General features: G+C 35.5%; 1 protein-coding gene across 7 annotated transcripts in view; it reads right to left on the minus strand.

The window, feature by feature from the left end:
* Positions 1–22,559, minus strand: part of Atp9b (ATPase phospholipid transporting 9B (putative)) — a 278,807-nt gene that overhangs the window by 85,376 nt on the left and 170,872 nt on the right. For all 7 annotated transcript variants that reach the window (XM_010605561.3, XM_010605560.3, XM_010605556.3 and 4 more), the window contains one exon: positions 20,350–20,492. In XM_010605561.3, the coding sequence (XP_010603863.1) occupies positions 20,350–20,492 (143 nt within the window). The remainder of the gene's footprint in view (positions 1–20,349; positions 20,493–22,559) is intronic.

Here is a 22,559-nt window from a genome sequence, read left to right on the forward strand (position 1 = left end):
GAGAGAGAGAGAGAGAGAGGAGAGGGGGAGAGAGTTGGAGAAGAGGAGAGACGGGAAAAGAAAGGAGGAGAGGGAGAACAGTCTAATAAAAAAAAGAATGGTATATAGTATACATGACATTACATGTATTTGAGTCATGCAATTTATCACTTACTTGGGAGAAAGAAACTGCAGAAGAAAAATCTGGCATTTCTAAATAGAAGAAATGCACACAAACTACAGATATATTCCAAAAACAAAGACAAATAATTATAATCACTCTAATATTACTTATAAATAGAAAATCTGTTCTAAAGTGACTATGTACTATTTTAACAGATCACTTTATTTTGTTTTAGTTTTTGGTACTGGAGATCCAACTCAGGACCTTGTGCTTGCGAGGCAGACAGCAGAAGCACTGAGCTAAATCCTCGGCCCCTAACAGATCACTCTAGTTAGCTGCTCTTCTATGCCTGATGATAGTATTTCAGTTCTGAGATTCCTGACATAATGTTATGTATTATTCTTTGCTGCTTGCTGTTACTTACAGAAATCATGAGAACAATTGTATATATGCACAAACATGAACAAAAAGTCCTTGAAATACAGTAACCAGTTACTTCCAGAAACAGAGCAAATGTTAAAATGCTGTATTTACTGTTGCATCTATACATACATCTAGTTAACAGTAATTTAAAAGAAAACTGAAACCCAGATTTGAACTATTGAATTATGTTTATAAAGCTGTATATTTAGATTCCTAAAAGCTTTTTATTCTTTTACTTGCCTGGAGCTGGGGAAAATGAAGTAGAGAACTCAGAATAGTTTGTGAAAATTGAACAGCTTGAGTAGTTTTTGCACATAACTATCCAGCTTCTTCAGCATCATTTTTTGAAAAATTTCATTTTTCCCCATGGAATTGTATTGGAACCCTTGCAGAGCCAGTTGAATGAATAAGATTTATTTATGGCTTCTCCATTCTATTACCTCAACCTATGTGTCTATCCTTATGCAGTTTTGATGACTATACTTTGTAATGTTTTTAAATTAGTGAAATTGCTTCTCAGCCTTTTGGCTAAGATCAAGTGTAGTTAAGAGATGGAGCTCAGTGTAAATGAAAGTCTACTCATTTGTTTTTTTCAAGGTTGTTTCAGCTATACTGGATCCTCCCAGAATCTCCATATAAATTTTAGGATCAGCCCATGAGTTTTGCAAAGGTAGCTGGGATTTTAACAGGTATTCTTCTCAAGTGATAAGACTAATTCTGTAGATTGATCTGGGGAGTTTAATTTCTGCCTTAGCAATAAGACACATTTCATTTTTGGATACCATTATAAATGAAATTACTTTCTTAATTCTATTTTCTGATAGGTCATTGTTGGTGCATAGATGTAAAATTCATTTTTGCATCCTGCAATCTTACTAACCTTGTTTATTAATAGATTTTTAAGGGATTCCTTTGGATTTTCTATATACAAGCCTGTGTCACATATACAGTTTTATTCTCCTTTACAAGATGGATGTCACTTCCTTTTCCTTCCCTAATTGCTTTGTTCAGTACTTTGAATGTTCATAGCAACATTATCCATAATAGGCAAAAAGAAGAAATAACCCAAATGTCCACCTACTCATAAATGGAAAATAAAATGTGTTACATCCACACAATGGAATACTAGTTGGTAATAAAAAGGAATGAAACACTGAGACATGCTACAGTATGGATAAATCTTGAAAACATCCTGATCATTGAAAGAAGCCAGGTACACAGGACAACATATATGATTCCATTCAAATGAAATATCTCTACAAACAAATAGCAAATTAGGGCTTTAATGGCTCAATTTGTAGGGGAAAGGAAAAGAATGACTGCAAAGAGTACAGGGTTGTTTTTTGCGGCATTGAGAATGTTTCTTTAGTGGTACTGGGGATTGACTGAACTCAGGGTCTTCACACTGAGCTGTATCCTTATCCTTTTAATTTTTTTTTTTTTTTTTTAATTTAGAGACAGGGTCTCACTAAGCTGGCTAGGTTGTGCCCTCACTTGTGATCCTCCTGCCTTGACCTTTCAGGGTGCTAGTATTCCAAGCATGAATCATCATGCCCAGAATGAGAATGTGTTAAACTTAGAAAGTGGTGAGAAATAAGTCACACACATGCAAATACCCGAATAGTTTTCTCTAGTGTGAAAAACTAAAATAGTACTCAAGATCCTAATGGGACAATTAGCAATGTGAAATAGGAAGAAAAAGATCAAAGGTGTAGGGACAGTGAGAAGGACAAGGAAAGGGGAATAAGGCAAAAGGAAAAAAATATGAGAAAATGTAAAAATGGAATTAAAGTGTTTGAAGGTGGGGAGGGGAGGAGGGGGTGAAGGGAGGGTGGGGACAAGGGGAAAAAATGAGAACCAAGACCTGGCATGTAAAGGTACAAGATCCCAGTAATGAATGTAACTGTACTGTCTACCTAGAATGTACCAATAAATTCAATTTAAATTAAAATTTAAAAAATTTTAAAAAAAGAAAGTGGTGAGAGCTGTATACTAGCTATGCCAAATACTAAGAGAGTGAGAGATCCCGGCAGTTTCTCATTTGAATCAGACAACTGTATAGTAACTGCATCTTCTAAAATTTCTAAGTAGCTAATAAATCAAGCTATAAACAGCTTAAACTGATACATTCAAACAAATGACTAGCATTTCTCATGAAATAAACAATGAAATATTTGGCTCTGTAATTTTGCCATTTAAATAAAGTATATCAACATCTTGGAGGTTAAAGAAACTAGAACATGTACTCAGACATTTCTTTGGGTGAGGGACAGTTTCTTCACATGCCAAAAGAAATCCTGAAAATAATTAATGATTTTAGTGATGTTTTACTTCATAACAATAATTTCAGGCTTTACCTGTGTGTACATAGTAGATAATGTATCAAGAGTAAATCATTTAAGAGCCAGTAATAGAAAAATTTTCAAGTCTTACCACAAATGCTTCTCATGATTTTGGTCAGTTTATTACTTCCACAACTTCTTTTATCTTAGTATGATGAAAATTAGTAGGCCCTCACATTGGAAACTTTGAGAGGAACTAATTTAAGAAGTAGATGTAAGAGATACCCACCATATCAAAGAGAGTAACAATAGTTGGTTATGATATACAGTTCCTGTAACAATAGGTTGGTCTATGATTTCTGAAGAAAAAAATGCTACAGCTCTTTAATAGGCCGATTTTTTGGACTGCAATGAGCAAAGGAGGCAAAGAGGAAATTGATTTCTAAAGAAAAAGTCCTGCAGGCATCATTCTCAGGGTGGCAACAGATGTGTAGCTTCTGATCAGATGTTACTAGTCTGAGATTTGGTCCTATATCAAGATTCTACCAGGCCACAGTGAAATAGCAGGCAGGTGATTATAATATATAAACAAAGGAAACGGCCAACAATTCAGAGGCAAGCAGCTTACCCCGAATGGAATCTTTTCTTGTGAAGATTCTACCTAAGCAAAGTAATAGACACACATAATACATGTTACACCAAACACACACATATTTAGACTTCACCATGAATGAATGGCAACAAAATTTCTCCATTGATAAGACCTTCTAATCAAACTTTAAAGTATGCATTGGTCTTCAAAAATATTTGACAGTATTTAATGTAGAGTCACATTTATATTTAGTCACATATTATGTGTACCAGGCTTTCTCAACAGATTACAATTGTGAGCATCTGTTCAGCTATTACAAGTGCTAAGTATCTCAAGAGGTCCAAATACCCAAAATGTTAATTATGGCATTCACATCTAAGTACACACGTTAGTGAATAACTACACCAGTAAAATTGTGCATGTTTATTGAAATTGAATACACCAGGGGACGGGGATTTAGCTCAGTAGTTCCACCACCTGTCTCGCAAAAGCAAGGTCCCGCGTTCAATCCCTGGTACAAAAAAAAACAAAACATTGAATACACTGGTTATTATCATTACATAGGACAGACCACAGCTGTCCTCTAGTGTAAAAGATATTAATAACCAAGTCTAAATCTTGTAAGATCTGCAAGCCTTGTATGCACTTAACTAGTACACAAACTATACTTTACTTCTCTTTACAAACTCTGAAATCAGCACCTCCCATATGATGATGTTGTCCTGTGAGCTCACATGTGATTCAAATCTGAGTAACATGGCATTTTGGGTAATGGATACTATAATTAAAATGTGAGTGCTAAAAAACCTGTTGTTTTAGTGGGTGTTTTAGTAATGGCTCTGTTCTACATTAAGATAGAAATTCCCTAACAAAGGAATTAATGTATTGCTTTAATAGGCTTGCACCCTGAATTAAGTTTTAAAATTTATGAGTTCTCTGCAGCATTGTTCTTTAAACAATGGCATTGTCAAATGCAACCAGTGAGAAGATTAAAGTTCTCCCAGCAGATTAAGTACAAATTATCCATCCTCCTGTTTCAGCATCATTTGTTCATTTATCACATAACGTCTAGTATTTCTGGTCAGTGTCAATATGCTCCGCATCCTGGCAGTTAACAGATGTCTACTCTTGTCGAATGAATTACTTTATGTTTCATGCACTGGTAGCCACAGATGTGTCACTATAGCAACATCATTAATTTCAGATCTTACCGGAAACGTGCACTCCAATCAAACCTAATTATACCACATTGCTTTCTTGTCCACAAGAAGGAAACTATAATGCAATTATTGGGATACTTCATTTTCTATTCTGCTGTGGCAAATGAGAGAGCCACTGTGATGGACGCTTCTTGTCAAAAAGCTTATTGATGAAGCACAAACCCAATTTACAATCATATGAAGGACCACCTTAAATCATATTAGTAATATAAGGCTCTTCAGACAACAGCTTATTTTTGATTGTTTCAGCAGAAACTCGGGCCACTGAGAAGATGTCTAAAAACTGCCTTATGCCCCTGCACTCTACCTCTGGTATCTAGGACAAGAATTCTTCATGCTGACAGACAGCCATTCACTGCTGGTGCCTCTGCTATGGCTGGGAACACCAAGGCAATCACTAGCTTCTGATTGGCTTCTGATCTACACTCGGAGAACAGAATTACTTACATGACTATAACAGGTAATATAAGACAGAAAGAACCTAATTATTTTAGTTGCTGCAATGTAACACCCAGTCATAAAACTAGACATGCATTGGGACACTAAAGGACTGAGGAAAGGGGGAGGCTGAACCCCTCGCTAGATTTCCCCTTGACTCTATTTCCATGTTCCCCCAGCTGTGCTTATCATCTGGCATTGTGTGGCAAATTGCCTCAGAACCTTAATGGTCAACAGCATGTCTGTGTTGCTCAGAAAGGCTAACAGATATGCCAAGCTCACACACACAGAAGGGCAGCTAAGACCTAATCTCACATCTGCCTGACTCCAAAACCTAATTCCTTCTTATCTGATTATGTGAAATATATGTTTTTATAAACTGAAATGAGACAGCAACAAAATAGTACTTATTTTCTTGCAGAAATACAATAATAGTATGATTTCCCACCAACCTATGATATGGTGATTTTATGAGAGGCCACAGCAAAGCTGTGGACACCCTTGGGGTGGGGCAAGGATTCTGTCTCTTCCCTCAAGAATAAGTGGAAGGGCATAATCTCTAGAACAGGATGTGAATCCAGAGCTACTTGGGAGGTAGCTTGGAAAAGAAGCCAACATTGGAGATGTGGCTAGAAATGTCCAAGTGTAGATGGGATGACACAGGGCTTCACCTTGTGAATAGCTGAGAAAGGTTCTAAAAGAAATTCCAGGCCAACTACTGAAAACAACAACGACAACAACAACAATGCTTCAACATTAGCAGCTAAGGGTAAAAATTTCTTCTTATACTTTCTAGCATGAAAAGTCCTTTTGAGGAAAGCAAAGAAATACATAAAAATTTCTCTCTGAATATTTTCTGTGTAACCCATGTTATAGCAGCACAGTTTGTAATAGCTAAATCTTGGAAACAGCCCAAATGCCAATCAACTGATGAGTGGCTAAAGGAGATCTTTTTAAAACAATGGAATACTACTCTGCAATAAAGAAGTATGAGTTTCAGACATTTATAGGATGGACCTTGAGACCATACTCTTAAATGAAATAAATCAGACACACATGTTTAAATATTGCATTGTTTCTCTGGGATGAGAAATTGAAAGTAGAAATAAGGACTAAAATGTATAATGGACGTTTGGAAATGGGAAGAAAGTGTTCATATGGCAAGGGGAATTAGGAAGGAGGAAGGGGGAAATGAAGGGACAAGAAAAAGTGAAAACAAAGGAAAATATGGAAACAAAGCTTTTGTACGTAGGGAGAGGAGAGGGCTTGAGGGGAGAAACGGGAAAAATTAAATGAAATTTAATTTTAAGAATAAAGTACTGATTCGGTTTCTACAGCACTGTAATTGTAGGAATTATCTCATGTCCTTTAAAAAAATTCTGTGCAAGTTTCTGTGATTCTTGTTAATACTCGTAAACCAAGATTCTTCATCTACTGTGGGTTTGTTAGTTTATGAAACAATGTTTTGCTCTAAAAATACACAGAGTGAAGGGAGTTCTGGACTTCATGATCCCGGGGGGAAAAAAAAATCCTTATCCTGACAGAATGTAAACTCCACAAAAATGACAATGAAAATGAAAATGGAAAATGGAAAACAGAAGTGCAATTAAGAACACTGTCAAGTGTTGGAAAAAAATCAGCATGTTAAGGAGTGTCGTGCAACATTTGTTATAAACAGCAGACAGCCAAAGAGAGGAAAAGAAAGAATTGGTTATTCCTTAGGCTTATTATAGCTCTGGGTATAGTTTTTGTTATTTGTAAATTAAAATGAAATAACAAGTTAGTATCATGATAGAAATGTTAATGAAGGTCAAAGGGCACAAAGGGACCGCTACCACTGACCATGGCTCTGGGCCTCTCTCTCCACTCCTTCCCGCTATGAGTTTTACAGGCACCACTATGAGGTCTGGAAATGGTGTCGGAGGTGATCACTGAGGGCTCTGAAAGTGGTCAGAGAGTTTCTGACAAATACCCTGGGTTTGGGGGGGTCATAAGATACAGGGTGTCACACTGTCACCAGGAGAGGAAGCTGAGACAGCTCTTGAACTTCAAACTACAAGAGCAGACCAAACGGCCTTATCTTTCACTCTGACTTACCACGTGGGTTTGACATCACCGGCAGGGAAATCTGAAGGCAATAGTTTCGTGGGGTCTATGATGAAATTATTGCACAATGCCACTAGAACAATGCTTTAGTATTGTATATTATCTTTTTATTTTTGGTACCAGGGAATGAACTTGGGTCCTTGCGCTTGCAAGGCAGGCCACCGAACCACTGAGCTAAATCCCCGGCCCAACTGTATATTATCTTGAGACAAATAAAATAGAAAATCTCAGCAAACAAACAGAGGTTTTAAAAAAGAATCACATAGAAATTATAAATCTAATATTTCCTGTAACAGAAATAAATACCTCTCTATATGAACTTAGTATAGAATGCAGGCAAGAGAATGCAGAGAAAGAATTATTGAAGTAGAAGACAGACCAACACCAGCTCCCATCTGATCCAGAGTGAGAAGAGCAGCCCAAAACAATGAGTAGACCCATCATGAACAGGTGAATCTGCTACAGAGATGGAATCCTCCTGGCACTGGAGTCTGAGAAGGAGAGGACAATGGGTCTGAAAATGGGCCTGGAGAAACAATAGTTGAAATGCCCCTTATCCCATAAAAACCTCAAATTTACAGATTCAACAACTAAGCTAATCTGAAGCAGTATAAAAAAGAAACAGAGCCAGATTAAGACACATTATATCTAAATTTTGAAAACCAAATGTAAAGAAAGACTCTTGGACACAACCAGAAAGAAATGTCATATTCCGTAAGGGACAACAACTAAGTAACAGACAACTTATTTGAACCACGAGGCCAGAAGGAAGTAGTCACATGTTGAAGAACTCAAAGCAAAGAAAAATGAGAATCAAGACTTGTCATGTAGAAGTACAAGATCCCAACAATGAATGTAACTGTACTGTATCCCTAAAATGTACCAATAAACTCAATTAAAGCTGGAAAAAAAAAAAAAAAAGAATTGTCAACAGCAAATTTCACAGTCAGTAGACACAGACTCTACCCAGGAAAGATTTGTGTGATGACATACAAAAGCCTCCATAAAGTTAAAAGGACTGAGGTTTCTGAAAATAACATTTTCCAATCACAATAGAGGAGAATTACATTTATTCTTAAGTATTTTAATTTTTTATGCTACTGCATGTTGTCAAATTTTCTCTATTTTTGTTGCTGTTAAGAAAAACACTACATTTTTCTACATTGGTTTTGTGAAACTAATTCTAATAATATTAATCTGTAAACTTAGATTTTCAATGTATAATGTGCTAAGAAATTTTAAAAATATTTTAACTTCAGACCTTTTCCTTGCTATAAGGCTAGACCTAGTAATTTAAATATGATTTTGACTATAAATGATGTAGTTTCACTGTTTCTGGTTTTGGGAAGTTTCAAATATTTTATTATTAAGTATAATATTTTTTGTATATTGTGCTGAAGATACACTTTTCAAATAAAACAATTTTTTCCTAGTCTGCTAAGAGATTTTAACCACAACTAGGCATTGAAATTTATCAAATATTTTACTAGATTTATTGAGATACTCACGTGGCTCTTTCCTTTATTACATTAAAGTTATAGATTATATCACTTGATTTCTGAATTTAAAGCTACTTCTGGAGTAAGTCTAACTGGATCATTAGGTATTACACATTTCAAGTAATATTACAGATTTGTTTGCTAATAATTTGATGTCAATATATATGACCTCCCTGAAATTTTCTTTTTTCTAAATGTTTCTTATCAGGTGAATGGGAGATTTACGGGAAAACTTGCAATACACTTTTATTCTCTGTATTTGGGAGATTACCCACCGGGGCGGGGGCATTCTTTGTTCATTAATGGAAGAATTTACCAGTGAAATGGGTCAGAATAAGGTTAAAGACACATGTTCAAATTTTACTATGAACTTTTCTTCTTAAATTATATTTTTTACCAAGTGTGCCACATTTCTATTAAGGTTTATTATGAATATTAAAATAGCTTTCTCCTTTAAATCTGTGTAGAAACTTCTAAATATTAAGCTATCTTTCTGTTCCCAAAATAAACTACTTGGTCAGAGTGTATCACTATTTTTAGCATTACTGGGTTTGGCCTAACAGAAGTTTATTTAGGATTTTTAAGATAAACAAAAAAGAAACATTTTTAACTTCCCTGAGTTGCTCTCCTACCCTCTGTCTTCTCTTCTCTAAATATTATTTATACATTTTAGAAAGTATGTGTTTGAAAGACTGGTAAAATTACTAATAAAATTATTTAAGGCTGGTGTTAGTATTTTTTTTAAAAACCAACTTTTCTTTAATAGTTTTAGGATTGCTAAAACTATTTCTTCTGAGTCCATTTTAATAGGTTACATTTTTTTTTCTGGGAATTTTTCTATTTCTCAAATTTCCATTATAAAGCACCACTGACCTTCCTTAGAACTGAAGGTGTGGGGAACAATGCATATGATTATTAATTATTACTTTTGCTTCAGTAGTGTCTTACCTTTTATTTTCTAGGTTCTTCCTTACCAAGCACTGTTTCTTGGGTCTTCTAATTTTGTGTTTCTTATACTTATTTCATTAACTGGATCCAAATTTTCTATATCTTTTCTCACTTCTATTCATGTTTCCTTCCCTTTTCTTCTCTCTGTCCTATCCCTCACATAATCTCTCAAGCCACATGATTTAAAAGTATGATTGTTGAAATGTATCTTTCAATTTCTGTTTTTATTCTTTCCTTTTAAACAATTTTCCTTTTATTTCCTAGTCTATCTTACATCATAACTATTCCTTTGTTTTGGGTTAGTGAAAGAATAGAAAACTTTTTATAAGAAATAGAAGTTATGAAAAAGAAAAAATTCTGGAAAAATTCAATAGATCAAATACAAAATTTAATTGAAAGCCTTAAGTCAGAAGCAGCAATTTCAGGACTTGAAAACAAGGTGGACATAATAGACTATTCAGTCAGTAATAAATGAAAACCATAACAAGCAATCAAAAGATTACCTAAGAGCTCCTAGAAAACTCTAAAAAAACAAACTTAAGAATCACTGGACTGGACAAGGATGTAGAAGTAGAGACTAATGGCATAAAAATATTTATTTACTGAAATCATTGCAGAAAACTTCTCAAATATGGGAAATATGGTAGATGCACAGGTAGAAGAAACATTTAGAGCTCCAACAGACATAATGAGAAAATGATATCTCCAAGATACATCATAATAAACACAGCAGAAACTCAGAACAAAGAAAAAATATTGAAAGCTGCTAGAAAGAAGTGCCAAATCACTAATAAAGACCAACTCATTAGAGTAACAGTGGATTTCTCAACAGAAACCTTAAGGCCAGGAGGATTTACAGTGAAGTTTTTCATGCCTTATAAGAAACTTTCAAGGAAGATTACCATATTCTACAAACCATCCTTCAAAATCAAAAGAGAAATACTGCCATGAAAAGGATAAACTAAATAAACTCAAGACCACCAAGCCAGAACTATAGAAAATACTTGGGGGTTAATGAAGACATTATCCATGATGCAAAAAAAAAAAGAACAAATCTCACTGGAAGAGGAGATAAATGAACAATAAACAGAAATGAATGAAGCACTGGAAGAACATAATAGCAGGAATGAATATATGTTTCAATAATAATATTTATATAAATTGACTTAATGATTTGAATGAAAGGACATAGACTGGCAGATTTTAACAAAAAATGAGAGCCATCTATGTGTTTCCTATAAGAGACACATCTTACCCACAAAGACACACACTGAAATGATAATCCAAGTATCTGGAGCCCCAAAGGAAGCAAGATAGATATACTTACACTGAAAAATTTGACTTCAAACCAAATCTGGGCAGAAGATGCAAAGATGACCACAACATATTGGTGAGGGGAGCAACGTCTCAAGAAGAGATAATATTTGTAAATATGCATGTGCCAAATTTTGGTGCATCCAATTTCAGAAAACAAACACACTTACATGAAAGGAGAAACAGACACCAACAAAATCACTCTCACAAACAAGTCCAAAGAAAACAAAAAAGAAACGTCAGTGTTAAACTGCATCACAGAATGATGGATTTAATAAATAGCTATAATATTTCATCCTACGATACCAGAACACACATTTTTGTCAGCACCCCATAGAACTTTCTCCAAAATAGGCATATTTGAGGCCATAAAATATGTCTCAATAAATACATAGAAACTGAAATAATCCTCATACAGTCTATTGAGTCACAATACAATAAAGCCAGAAATCACAGCAAAGGAAACCACAGAAAGAAAGTATGCTAGCAATGGAGAACAAGTAATATATACTTGAAAAGTTACTAGAATCAAATAATAATAAAAATACAACGTATCAATCAGAACATGCAGGACACAAAATCAGCTCTAAGAGGAAAGTTTATGGGTATGACAGACTAGGTAGAAAAACAGTGATTCCAAATAAATATCTAATGATGCACCTCAAGGTCCTAAAAACACAAAAACAGACTCAAGCACTGGGAGGTAGCCTGGGCCCCGATCCACCGCGGGAAGGAGAGACATGCCTGCTCCCGACCCAGCTGCCATCGCTCAAGCACCAGGAAGGTAGCCGCATAAATCCCCCCCGCCAGGCACTCTCAGACCTCCTGACTGTGACAGTCTCTGGACGCACTTTGCAGAGGCAGAGGTGGTTATCAAGGATATATTTCTGAGGTCCCAACTTTGAACATCTTTAAAGAAAGGGCGTGGGAAACCTGTAATAGAACGTTGTGGAGTTCAACCATTCAGAAGGTTGGGGAACTTAATCTGGGCCTTGCAGGCCAAGGTCAGTCAGCATCATGGGGTTCAGCCATCAGCTGAGAACAGGGGACTTGCATCCTCGCTCTGTCTGAGCCATTAAATGGTAAATACACTATATTGAAATTTTGTTCACTGCAGACATGTTCTGGACTGCTTCTTGATTTCAATTTAATTCAAATGATTTAAGGGTGACAGACTAGTGACTGCCACAGGTGGTCAGTGTCCAAGTTGTGCTTGATCTTAATGTGTTGCTGATTGTATCAGTTGGGATAAAGCATTGAGGTTGATTTGATAAGCTGTTTCTCTGATTTTATGAAGATGAGAATGACTATGGGTCATTAGAGACACAGAAGCTAGGGCGCAAATATATCAGGAAGATTTGGGTGATAACCCAGAGATTAAACCAAGGACAGTCCGACAACAAAAATTAAAATGAGAAAACACTTAAGCAAGACACAAGGACAGACTTCCAGTTCACCAATGGCAAACAGTAGGGCAAAGGAGGATGAAAAGGCCGATAGTGAACCATCAGGACACTGTGAACTCAAAGCACAGGAAGTAACCAAACAGATCAATCAGGCTCTAGAAAAATTCAAAACAGAAATAATTTCCCAAATAACCATAGAGCTAGTGAGCAAAATGGAAGTCGCGATTCGAGACTCTAGAGCAGAAACTGACAAAAAAATAGATGAGCTCAGGACCATGATAGAAGCCATGAAGGCCCAGCATAAGAAAGAAATGGAAAAAATAAACGCTCAACATAGGAAAGAAATGGAATCCATAAAACAGATTCAAACAGATATCCAGGAGATTAAACACTCTACTGAAAGTGTACGCAACAGAATAAAAGAATGAGAAGATAGACTCTCAGACATAGAAGATAAGATTGGAGTCAGTGACCATGAAAAGAGAGGTCTCTTAAAAACAGTAGGGGATCATGAGAAATCGATCCAACAACTCCTAGATGATGCAAAGAAGAATAACATAATACTGATAGGAATCCATGAAGTAGCAGGAGAAAATACAAATGACTTAAAAAAGCTGTTCACAGAATTAATGACAGAAAACTTCCCAAACACAGGGGAAGAATTTGACATTCAGATAACTGAGGCATATAGGACCCCAACTAGCTACAATAAAAAAAAAGTCTACACCTAGACACATAATAATCAAGATCCCAGAAACCCAACAGAAGAATAAAATACTACAAGCAGTAAAAGAAAAGAAACAAATCACATATACAGGAAAGCCCATCAGAATCAAAGCAGACTTTTCAACACAAACCCTTGGGGCAAGGAGAGCCTGGAATGAGATATTTCAAGTACTAAAAGAGAACAACCTCCAACCTAGACTGATGTATCCAGCAAAACTCTCTTTCAAAATGGATGGGGAAATAAGACACTTCCACGACAAAGAACACCTGAGAAACTACATGAATACCAAACCAGCACTACAAGCAATTCTAAACAAGATCCTAGAAAAAGACAATGAAGGCAACAACACCATGAGGCCCAACAGACCAAATCAAATAGGCAAGGCAAGAAACTAAAAGGAGAAGGTGAAAAAGTAAAGAGAGTCAACAAAAGGCCAATAACATAGTAGGGAAGAGTGGGGGAAAGGTAATCAGGGAGAGGAAAAAACAATATGAGAAACTGAAAAAATGGAAATCAAGTGTTTTTAAATGGGGAGGGGAGGAGGGGGTGAAGGGAGGGCAGGGACAAGGGGAAAAAATGAGAATCAAGATCTATTATGTAAAGGTACAGAATCCCAATGATGAATGTAACTGTAATGTATACCTAGATTGTACCAATAAACTCAATAAAAAAAACACAAAAACAATGCAAACCCAAAATTAGTAGACAAAAATAAATAATAAAGATTAGATCAGATATTAATGACATTGAGACTAAAAAGAAATACAATGAACACTGAATCAAAGAATGGTTCTTTTAAAAGATAAACAAGATTGATAAACCTGTAGCCAAACTTATCCAGAGAGCACACACATTAAAATCAGAAATAAAGGGTCAGGGATTTAGTTCAGTGGCACCATGCCTGACTTGCGAGTGCAAGATCCTGAGTTCTACTCCCAGTACCACACACACAAAAAATTAAAAAATAAAATCAGAAATAAAAAAAGGTGAAACTATAATAGACACCACTAAAATCTGGAGGATAATAAATTATTTTGAAAATATACATCCCAATAGATCAGAAAATATTGAAGAAATAAATTCCTAGATATATGATTTATCAAAACTGAAACAAGATATAAAACATCCAAACAGACCAATAGTGACCAATGAAATTGATATAGTAATAAAAGCTCTACCAACTAAGAAAGCACAGTTGTAGACACAATGATCTACAACTGATTTTTGTAAGACCTTTAAAGAACTACTAATATCAATGACCAATGTGCTTCAAATTTTCCTGTGTGATTGAAAGGGAAGAAATGCTTCCATTCACAATAGCTTCAAAAATATTTAAGTAGGGGCCACGGATTTAGCTCAGTGGTTCCACCACCTGCCTTGCAAGCACAAGGACCCAAGTTGGATCCCTAGTACAAAAACCAAAACAAACAAAAAAAACCAAACCAAAACAAAAAAAACCTTGAAATCAACCTAACTAGGAAGACAAAGACTTTTATAATAAAAATTACAAAGCTCTGCTCAAAGAAATGGAAGAGGATTGTAGGAAATGAAAAGGCATTCTTTATTCTTGAATTAGAAGAACTACCATTGTCAAAATGACAGCATTACTAAAAGTGACCTATAAATTTTTTTTTATTCATTAAGTTTGTTGGTATATTTTAAGTATACATATGATCACATTCATCATTGGGATTTTGCACCTGTACAAGATATATTTTGGTTCTTGTTTTTTCTATTCCCCTTCCTTCCCTTCCACCTCTTTACCTCCTGCCTATTTACAAAAGCTTTGTTTCAGTTTTTTCTGTCTTTTCTCATTTTTTTTCTTTTCCCTTTTTTATTTTCCCTCACTCTCCTCTTTAGTTCACCTTACCTTTCAGCCTTTTCTTCCTACTTCACATTATCTATTATATGTTTTGGTCTTCATTTACACTTTCAGTTTCTTACCTCAGATAAACAACTCGTAGAAACAATGTGCCCTATTTATTTATTGTAAGTATGGCCTCAAGGTGCATCCATTCAGCTGTCTCTAGCTTCTCATTCTTTATGGCTGAGTAGTACTCCATTTTGTAAAAACAAAAAACAAAAAAAACAAACTTTTATCTTCTTTGTCTAGTTACCAGTTGATAGGTATTTGTGCCATTTCCAAGCTTTAGCTACTACAATGTATGCTGCTATAATTATGAGTGTACATATATTGCTATGGTATGATGCTTTTGATTCTTTTGGGAAGATACCTGGCACGGGAATAGCTGGATCAAATGGTACATCTAATCCTAGTTTTTTGATGAATCTCCACATTGATTTCCCCAGTGGTTGTCCTAGTCTACGCTCAAATCGAAAGTGAAGAAAGGGGCCAGGGATTTAGCTCAGTGGTTCTGCCCTCTGCCTCTCAAGAGCAAGGACCCAAGTTCGATCCCTGGTACCAAAAAAGAAAAAAGTGAAGAAAGGTTCCTTTCTCCCCACAGCCCCGTCAGAATTTGTTGTTGGTTGATCTATTGATAGCAACCAACCTACAGTGAGGTGGAATCTTGGCATTGTTTGCATCTCTCAAATGACCAGTGATGTTGAACATTTTTTCATATATTTGCTGCTTCTACTTTTTTGAGAAATTTCTGCTCATTTCAGACGCCCATTTTTGGAGTGGGTCTTTAAATCTGGGAGGTCTGAGTTTTTTAAGTTCTTTATATGTTCTAGATAGTCCTTTGTCTGAAAAATATCTGGTAAAAAAAAATGTTTTCCCCACATTGTGTACGTTGTCTCTTCACTCTTGATGGTTTCTCCTGCTGTGCAGCTTTTCCAAGAAGAGATACCACTTGTTGATTCTTTGTGCTAGTTCCAATGTGACTGAGGCTTTTACCATGTCAGTGTCTTCAAAAGTTCTTACCCAGCCTATCTCCTACCAAGCTTAGTGTTTCTGTTTGGATATTTAGATCTTTGATCCATTTTGATTTTAGTTTAGTGCATGGTGAGAGATATGCGTCTAGTTTTAATCTTTGGTGAGTTGAAACCCAGTTTCCCCAACACTAATTATTAAAGAGGCTACCTCATCCTGAGGGGTTTTGGCTCTTTTGTCAAAGATGAGGTGGCTAAGTGTGTCTGGAGTAGTGTCTGCATCTTCTAATCTGTTCCACTGATCTTTGGTTCTATTTCTTTTGCCAGGACTGTCTTTGTTTTGTTTTGTTTTTAATCACAGTAGCTTTGTAGTACAGTTTCAAGTTAGGGACTGTGATACCCCTACCTGGTCTTTCTTGCCTAGAATTGCATTTGTTATTCTAGGTCTTTTCTGGTTTCAAATGAATTTTTGGATTGTTTTCTCTAGTTCTGTGAAATATGCTGTTGGAATTTCAACTGGAATTGCATTGCATTAATATAGCAGTTTTTGCAATAAAGGGTGACCTATAGATTTAATGTAATCCCCATTAAAATATTAACAATATTCTTCACAGAAGTAGAAAAAATATCCTAAAATTCTGTGGACTCAAAAAGACTCAGAACAGCCAAAGCAATTCCAAGAAAAATACAGTAAAGCTAGAGATATCACAATCATAGATTCCAATTACAATGCAAAATTATAGTAATAAAAAGAACACTGTTCTGGCACAAAGACATGTAGGCTGATGGAATGCAACAGAAGACAGAGAAGCAACCACAGGCACATACAGCCATCTAATTTTTGACAAAAGGCTCAAAACACACACATTGGAGAAAAGACAGCCTCTAACAAATTACTGGGAAAACTGAGTATTTATTTATAGAAGACTGTCTGTCCCTATCTGCCTCCCTATTTGAAATCAAATCAAAATGGATCAAAGACTAGTCATAACAGAAACTGTGAAACTGCTTCAATATTGGGGAAACACCTGAAGACATAGGTACTAGCGAAGACTTCCTGAAGAGGACCCATTATAGCACAGGAAATATCAAGAATCAAGAAATGTAATTACATTAAATTAAAAAGTTTTCTTACAGCACAGGAAACAATCAGCAGAGTGAAAAACCAACTTATAAAACGGAAAAAGGTCTTAGTGGCTAGTTTTGTGTTCTAGTATCTAGAACATATAAAGAACTAAAAAAAAAAAAAAAAAGAAAGAAAAAAAAACTAGCCTCCTCCAGACAAATAACGTAATAAAAAACCAGGGAAATTAACTGGAAGACACTTCTGAAAAGAAAGAGACACAGAAAGAAAGCACACAAATAGTATATGAAAAATGATAAGCATTTTCAGTCACTGGAGAAACACACATCAAAACATGGAGGTTCCACCTTATCTTAATGTTATGGTTTGGATGGAGAATGTTCCCCAAAGGACTTTAGACACTCATAGGCAGGGCTTTTTAAAGATAACTGAATCAAGGGGGTGACATAACTGACTTGCTGTTAGGACGTGGGTCTGTTTAGAACAGAGGGGTCACTAGGACCATGACCTGTAAAGGTATACAGGTTCTCTGCTTCCTGGCATATTCTCTGTTCTCTGCTTCCTGGCATGATGTGAACAGTTTTCTTCCTCTATGGCCCTCTGCCAAGTCCTTCTGCCTTGGAGCTAACTACAGACTGAAACTTGTGAAAATGTGAGCCTTAAAAACCTCTTTGCCTTTAAACTGTAACTGATATTTTGTCCTAGCAATGAGAGAGAGAATGAGACACCCAGACAGAATGGTTATCATAAAAACACACAAAACAGTGAATTCTGACAAGGATAGAGGAATGTGAGAAGAAACCCTTCTATATTATTTTTGAAAATGTAAGCTAATAGAATTATTATGTAAATTCCTGAAAAAACTAAAAATAGAAACTCCATTTGACTCACCTTACCTCCCCAGGGTATATTCCTGAAAGACTTTAATACATTGTACTATACTGACACATGCATACCCATGTTGACAGCAGTGCAAGTCACAATAGCTAAGCCCTCAAAACAATCTACATACCCATCAACAGATGAATGGATAAAGAAAATGTGGTACACTTAGACAATGGAATATTAATCAGCCATAAAGAATGATATCATGTCATTTGTATGAAAATGGATGGAACTTGAGATCATCATGCTAAGTTAAATGTGCCAGACTCAGAAAGTTAAAGATCATGTGTTTTCTCTTACATGAAAAAGCTGCAATATAAACAAATGAACCAATAAAGTAAGAGAGATGATAGGCAACTGCAAGGTAGACTCTTGAAGATGGGGAAGGAGATAAGGGGGAAGAATGGGAGAAGGTAAAGGAATGTTCATATGCGAATTCCCCAAAAGAATATGCACTTTAAAAAACTGAATTTCTAATTTAAGTCTTCTATTATATTTCTTAGCAATGTCTGGTCATTTTCCCACATCTGCTCTTCCAAGTCATCAGGTTCATGCCCACATGTTTTACATGTGCATAAATTCTTGTGAATGGAACCTTTATTTCCCAGTGTATTCACTAATTATTTTATTTTATTTTTTAATTGAGTTTATTGGTACATTTTAGGTATACAATACAGTTACATTCATTACTGGGACCTTGTGCCTTTACATGACAGGTCTTGGTTCTCATTTTTTTCCCCTTATCCCTACCCTCCCTTCACCCTCTCCTCCCCTCCCATTTACAAACACTTTATTTCTATTTTTTCATTTTCTCATATTTTTTTCTTTTCCCTTATTACCTTTCCCCTACCCTTCCCACTTTCCCTAAACCTTTAGCCCTTTCTTCCTATTTCACATGGTCAATTATCTCATTAGGATCTTATGTACTATTATAGTTTTTCACACCAGAGAAACTATTTGGTATTTACACATGTGTGACATATATTTCACTTAGGAGTATCTCCTCAATATGAATCCATTTCCCTATGAATGAATCTAATTTCTCATTCTTTATGGCTGAGTAGTATTCCATTTTAAAAGCAGCAAGTAAATATATGAAAAAATGTTCCACATCATTGGTCATTTGAGAGATGCAGATGAAAACAACACTGAGATTCTACCTCACCCCACAAAGAATAGCTGCTATCAAGAAATCAACCAATAACAAATGTTGGCGGAGTTGTGGGAAGAAAGGAACCCTTCTCCATTGTTGGTGGGAGTGCAGACTGGCACAACCACTATGGAAATCAATATGGAGATACCTCAAAGAGCTGGGACCAGAGGTTCCATTTGACCCAGCCATCCCTCTTTTGGGTATTTTTCCAAAAGAATTAAAAGAACCATACCACAGTGATATATGCACACCTATGTTTATAGCGGCACAGTTTGTAATAGCTAAAATTTGGAAACAGCCCATTTGCCCATCAGTTGGAAACTGGATAAAGGAGATGTGGTTTTTCTAGAAAATGTTTTGGTATTTTAATCTGAAAATTGCCACTTAAATGTTTTCTTAGTTTAGTAGTCATCAGTTGATTTCTGTGGCTTATGTCACATTTACAAATATTTGTTCTTCCTTTAGTTTTACACTATTTCTTATTTTACTATAATGGTAAGTGCTTCCATAACAAAGGTTAAGTAATGAATGGAGTCATGAGCAGATTTCTCTGTCTTCTTCATGGCATTAAGAATTTTTCTGCCATGAACTATTAAGTTCCATATTGAATTCTGAGCCATAATTTATCACATTATGTGATTTTTAACCTGTAATTTACTGATAATTACTAGGAATTTAAATCATGAATCAATAAATGGAAGAATATTAACCTTCATATGTGGTTTTATTATAAACAACTTATGGTAGAATCTATCTATTTTTTATTTATCATGTTATGGGATGGTAAAAATAATGGCAAAAGGAAAAAGTTTCAAATAAAGATAAACATAATTTTAGGTAGAGAGTTACACAGTGAGACAGTTTGTAGTGAAATCATTGGAGAATGTTAATGTTAAAATAGCAATTCCCATTTCTTGTTTTCTTATAGCTCACAAGTATAAATCTATAATTAAAAATATGTACTTTTGCTCTAAGAAGCTACTAGAGAGGTATTATAAAGAAAGTTGGAAAAAACCCTGTAAGATCGTAGAAAATTCACAGTAGAAAAATGTCACTTAAAGTCCCAAGAACTTAACATTTTGTTAGCTCTGGGAAAACTGAAGAACTTAACATTTTGCTAGATCTGGGAATACTGTACATATTAAGTAAAAAAGATTAAGCTGTACTAACAAATGTATCAAAGGTGGAGTCTGGAAAATTCTAAATATGAATTTAACATTCTGTTATTAATAACCACAAATATACATCTACACAGATGTGTCTATGCAAAACCAGGATTATTTTTTATTTAATGTTATCTGGTGCATTCAATAGCAAACACAGACTGTGAACAGTACCTGTTTTGTCTGTCAGTAAGTATACCAGGCGCCCCAGTTCCTCTGGTATGGTGCTGGTCCGAACGACTGTACCAGGAATATTCTCATCTTTCATGATCATCCATCCATATGCTGCTTTGCCCATGTCCAAGTTTACACGCAAACTGCCAAGTAAAACCGTCATAATGAGCTATTAAAAAGCTCTAAAAAAATGATATGTGACTATGTTCATATTCATGGTTACATGTGAACATAGTTACATGTATTCTTTAATTTTCAGGGAAGTAAACAGATAATATTAGTTTCAGACTTTAAAATAAATGAATTTGTAGTTATTTACTTTGGCCAATGCTTTTATACTCCAGATAATGCTTGCAAGTTACAGCAACATGGCTAACTTCCTTCCAGCTGAATTTGTGATTCTAGATGGAATAAAAAGAAGCAGTTTTAAGCGCCCTATTCAAGTACAAAGTACTATGGGGAGCAAAGGCGAGAGTACACATATTTAAGGAAATCAAGTAGTAATTACTGCAAATAAATATGTGCAAGAGATCTTTATCCACTTGTTACCTGAATGCCCTGTGTTCCAAGTACTAAATTGTAGAACACAAGAACAAGATATGATATAATCAATACAAAGGAATGTGTTACTATGCTCTCAGTTTTTTTGGTTAAAGCTATATAGCAAAGGGCCTGGGATTTAGCTCAGTAGTTCCAGCGCCTGCTTTGCAAGCGCAGGGACCTGAGTTCGATCTCTGGTACCAAAACAACAACAACAACAATAACAAAACCAAAGCTAGATAGCACGACTGCAATTTTAAACACATGATTGGACACCATACCTGGAACAATTCTGTCTGGAAGTATGGAACTGGAACACATGGCCTCAAAATGGGCCTTCTAGGCCTTAACTAAAATGTGGCTATATAAGAAGATACATTAAAATTGCACCATAACAGCACAGCTCTTCCCATTTACCAACCAAGTAATTTAAAAGTTTAATTTAACTCTATCAAGAAAACAGCAAATAGGATGCACCTAAATCTTGGAGTGATATTGCTAAAAGCCAATCCATTCTGACCCACCAAAATGGTAGTTCATGTGGTTCAGCCTATTAATGAATACACACTTGAAAAACAATCTTTAGGAACTGGTCAGTAAAGAAAATCTGTACATTAAAGAACATTACACAATAATTTGCTTCATCTATTCATAAAGTTCACATTTTAAAATGATATGAATTATGTATACTAGCTGGAAGGAAAATCCGTAAGTACTAATTAATACATATGCCTTTCAAGCCAGTACTTCATCATCTTTCAGCTACTTCTCTGTCAGCTGTGAAGAGTCAATTTCTGAACGTAAGTACAATCCCACAATGCAAGAAAAGTTCAAGAAACATGAGACATGTGACTGCCAATGGCTATGAAGTCATAAGACTGCTGAGTATAGGTTTAAGATATGAAAGATTTGAAGAAGGAAAAATAATTTTTTAATGCAGACTCTGCTTTGATTAGGGGTTTGAAGGAGTCACTGTGAAGCAGAAAAATAAAGGTCACATGTTGCTTGGATGAAACAAACATACCCAACTGGGATGCAGAAAGGCGGGTGAGGCAGCCAGGGAGCAAGCCCAGAGAAGAGGACAGGCATGGCAGGGGATTGGACACATAACTTTCATAGCTCTTCTTCTGCTGCTCAAGGATCTGTACTTTGGAAAAACATTACAGTTTCTCTATGTGTTGTATTATTTTGGATTCTAATCACATTATTTTGGAAAATATCAGCCTACAGAGGTTATGACCTACCACTGGGTTCAGGGTAGTAGAAACCAAAGGAAGTATCTACAAGCCTCTTCTTCCTGAGCAATTTATGGTTTAATAAAACAATTTCTGTTGTTCAAAAATTGCAGGAATGCATTATCTTATGGAACATCATATTATAAATAATTACCACTGGGGCATTTTAGGTTGAATACACATATACCCTTCAAAGATTGTATAAAGCAGTAGCTCCTAGCAGAAAAGAGAAGAGAGAGAATCCTCAGGGGTTAAAGGAAAAAGAATGACACCCAAACACAAGTTCACAGTTTACCAGTGAAAAGCACTGAGTAAAATGTTTTCTCAACTAAGACAATGTTACTACACAGGAATAGCCTGTTCACATGAACTATGATTCATATTACATATCTGATCAAATGCTCAGGAAGTAATTTTGTTTTCAATGTTGAAAGT

The sequence above is a fragment of the Fukomys damarensis genome, unplaced genomic scaffold (genome assembly GCF_012274545.1).
Source record: "Fukomys damarensis isolate Sample0158 unplaced genomic scaffold, DMR_v1.0_HiC HiC_scaffold_30, whole genome shotgun sequence".
Classification (NCBI taxonomy): domain Eukaryota; kingdom Metazoa; phylum Chordata; class Mammalia; order Rodentia; family Bathyergidae; genus Fukomys; species Fukomys damarensis.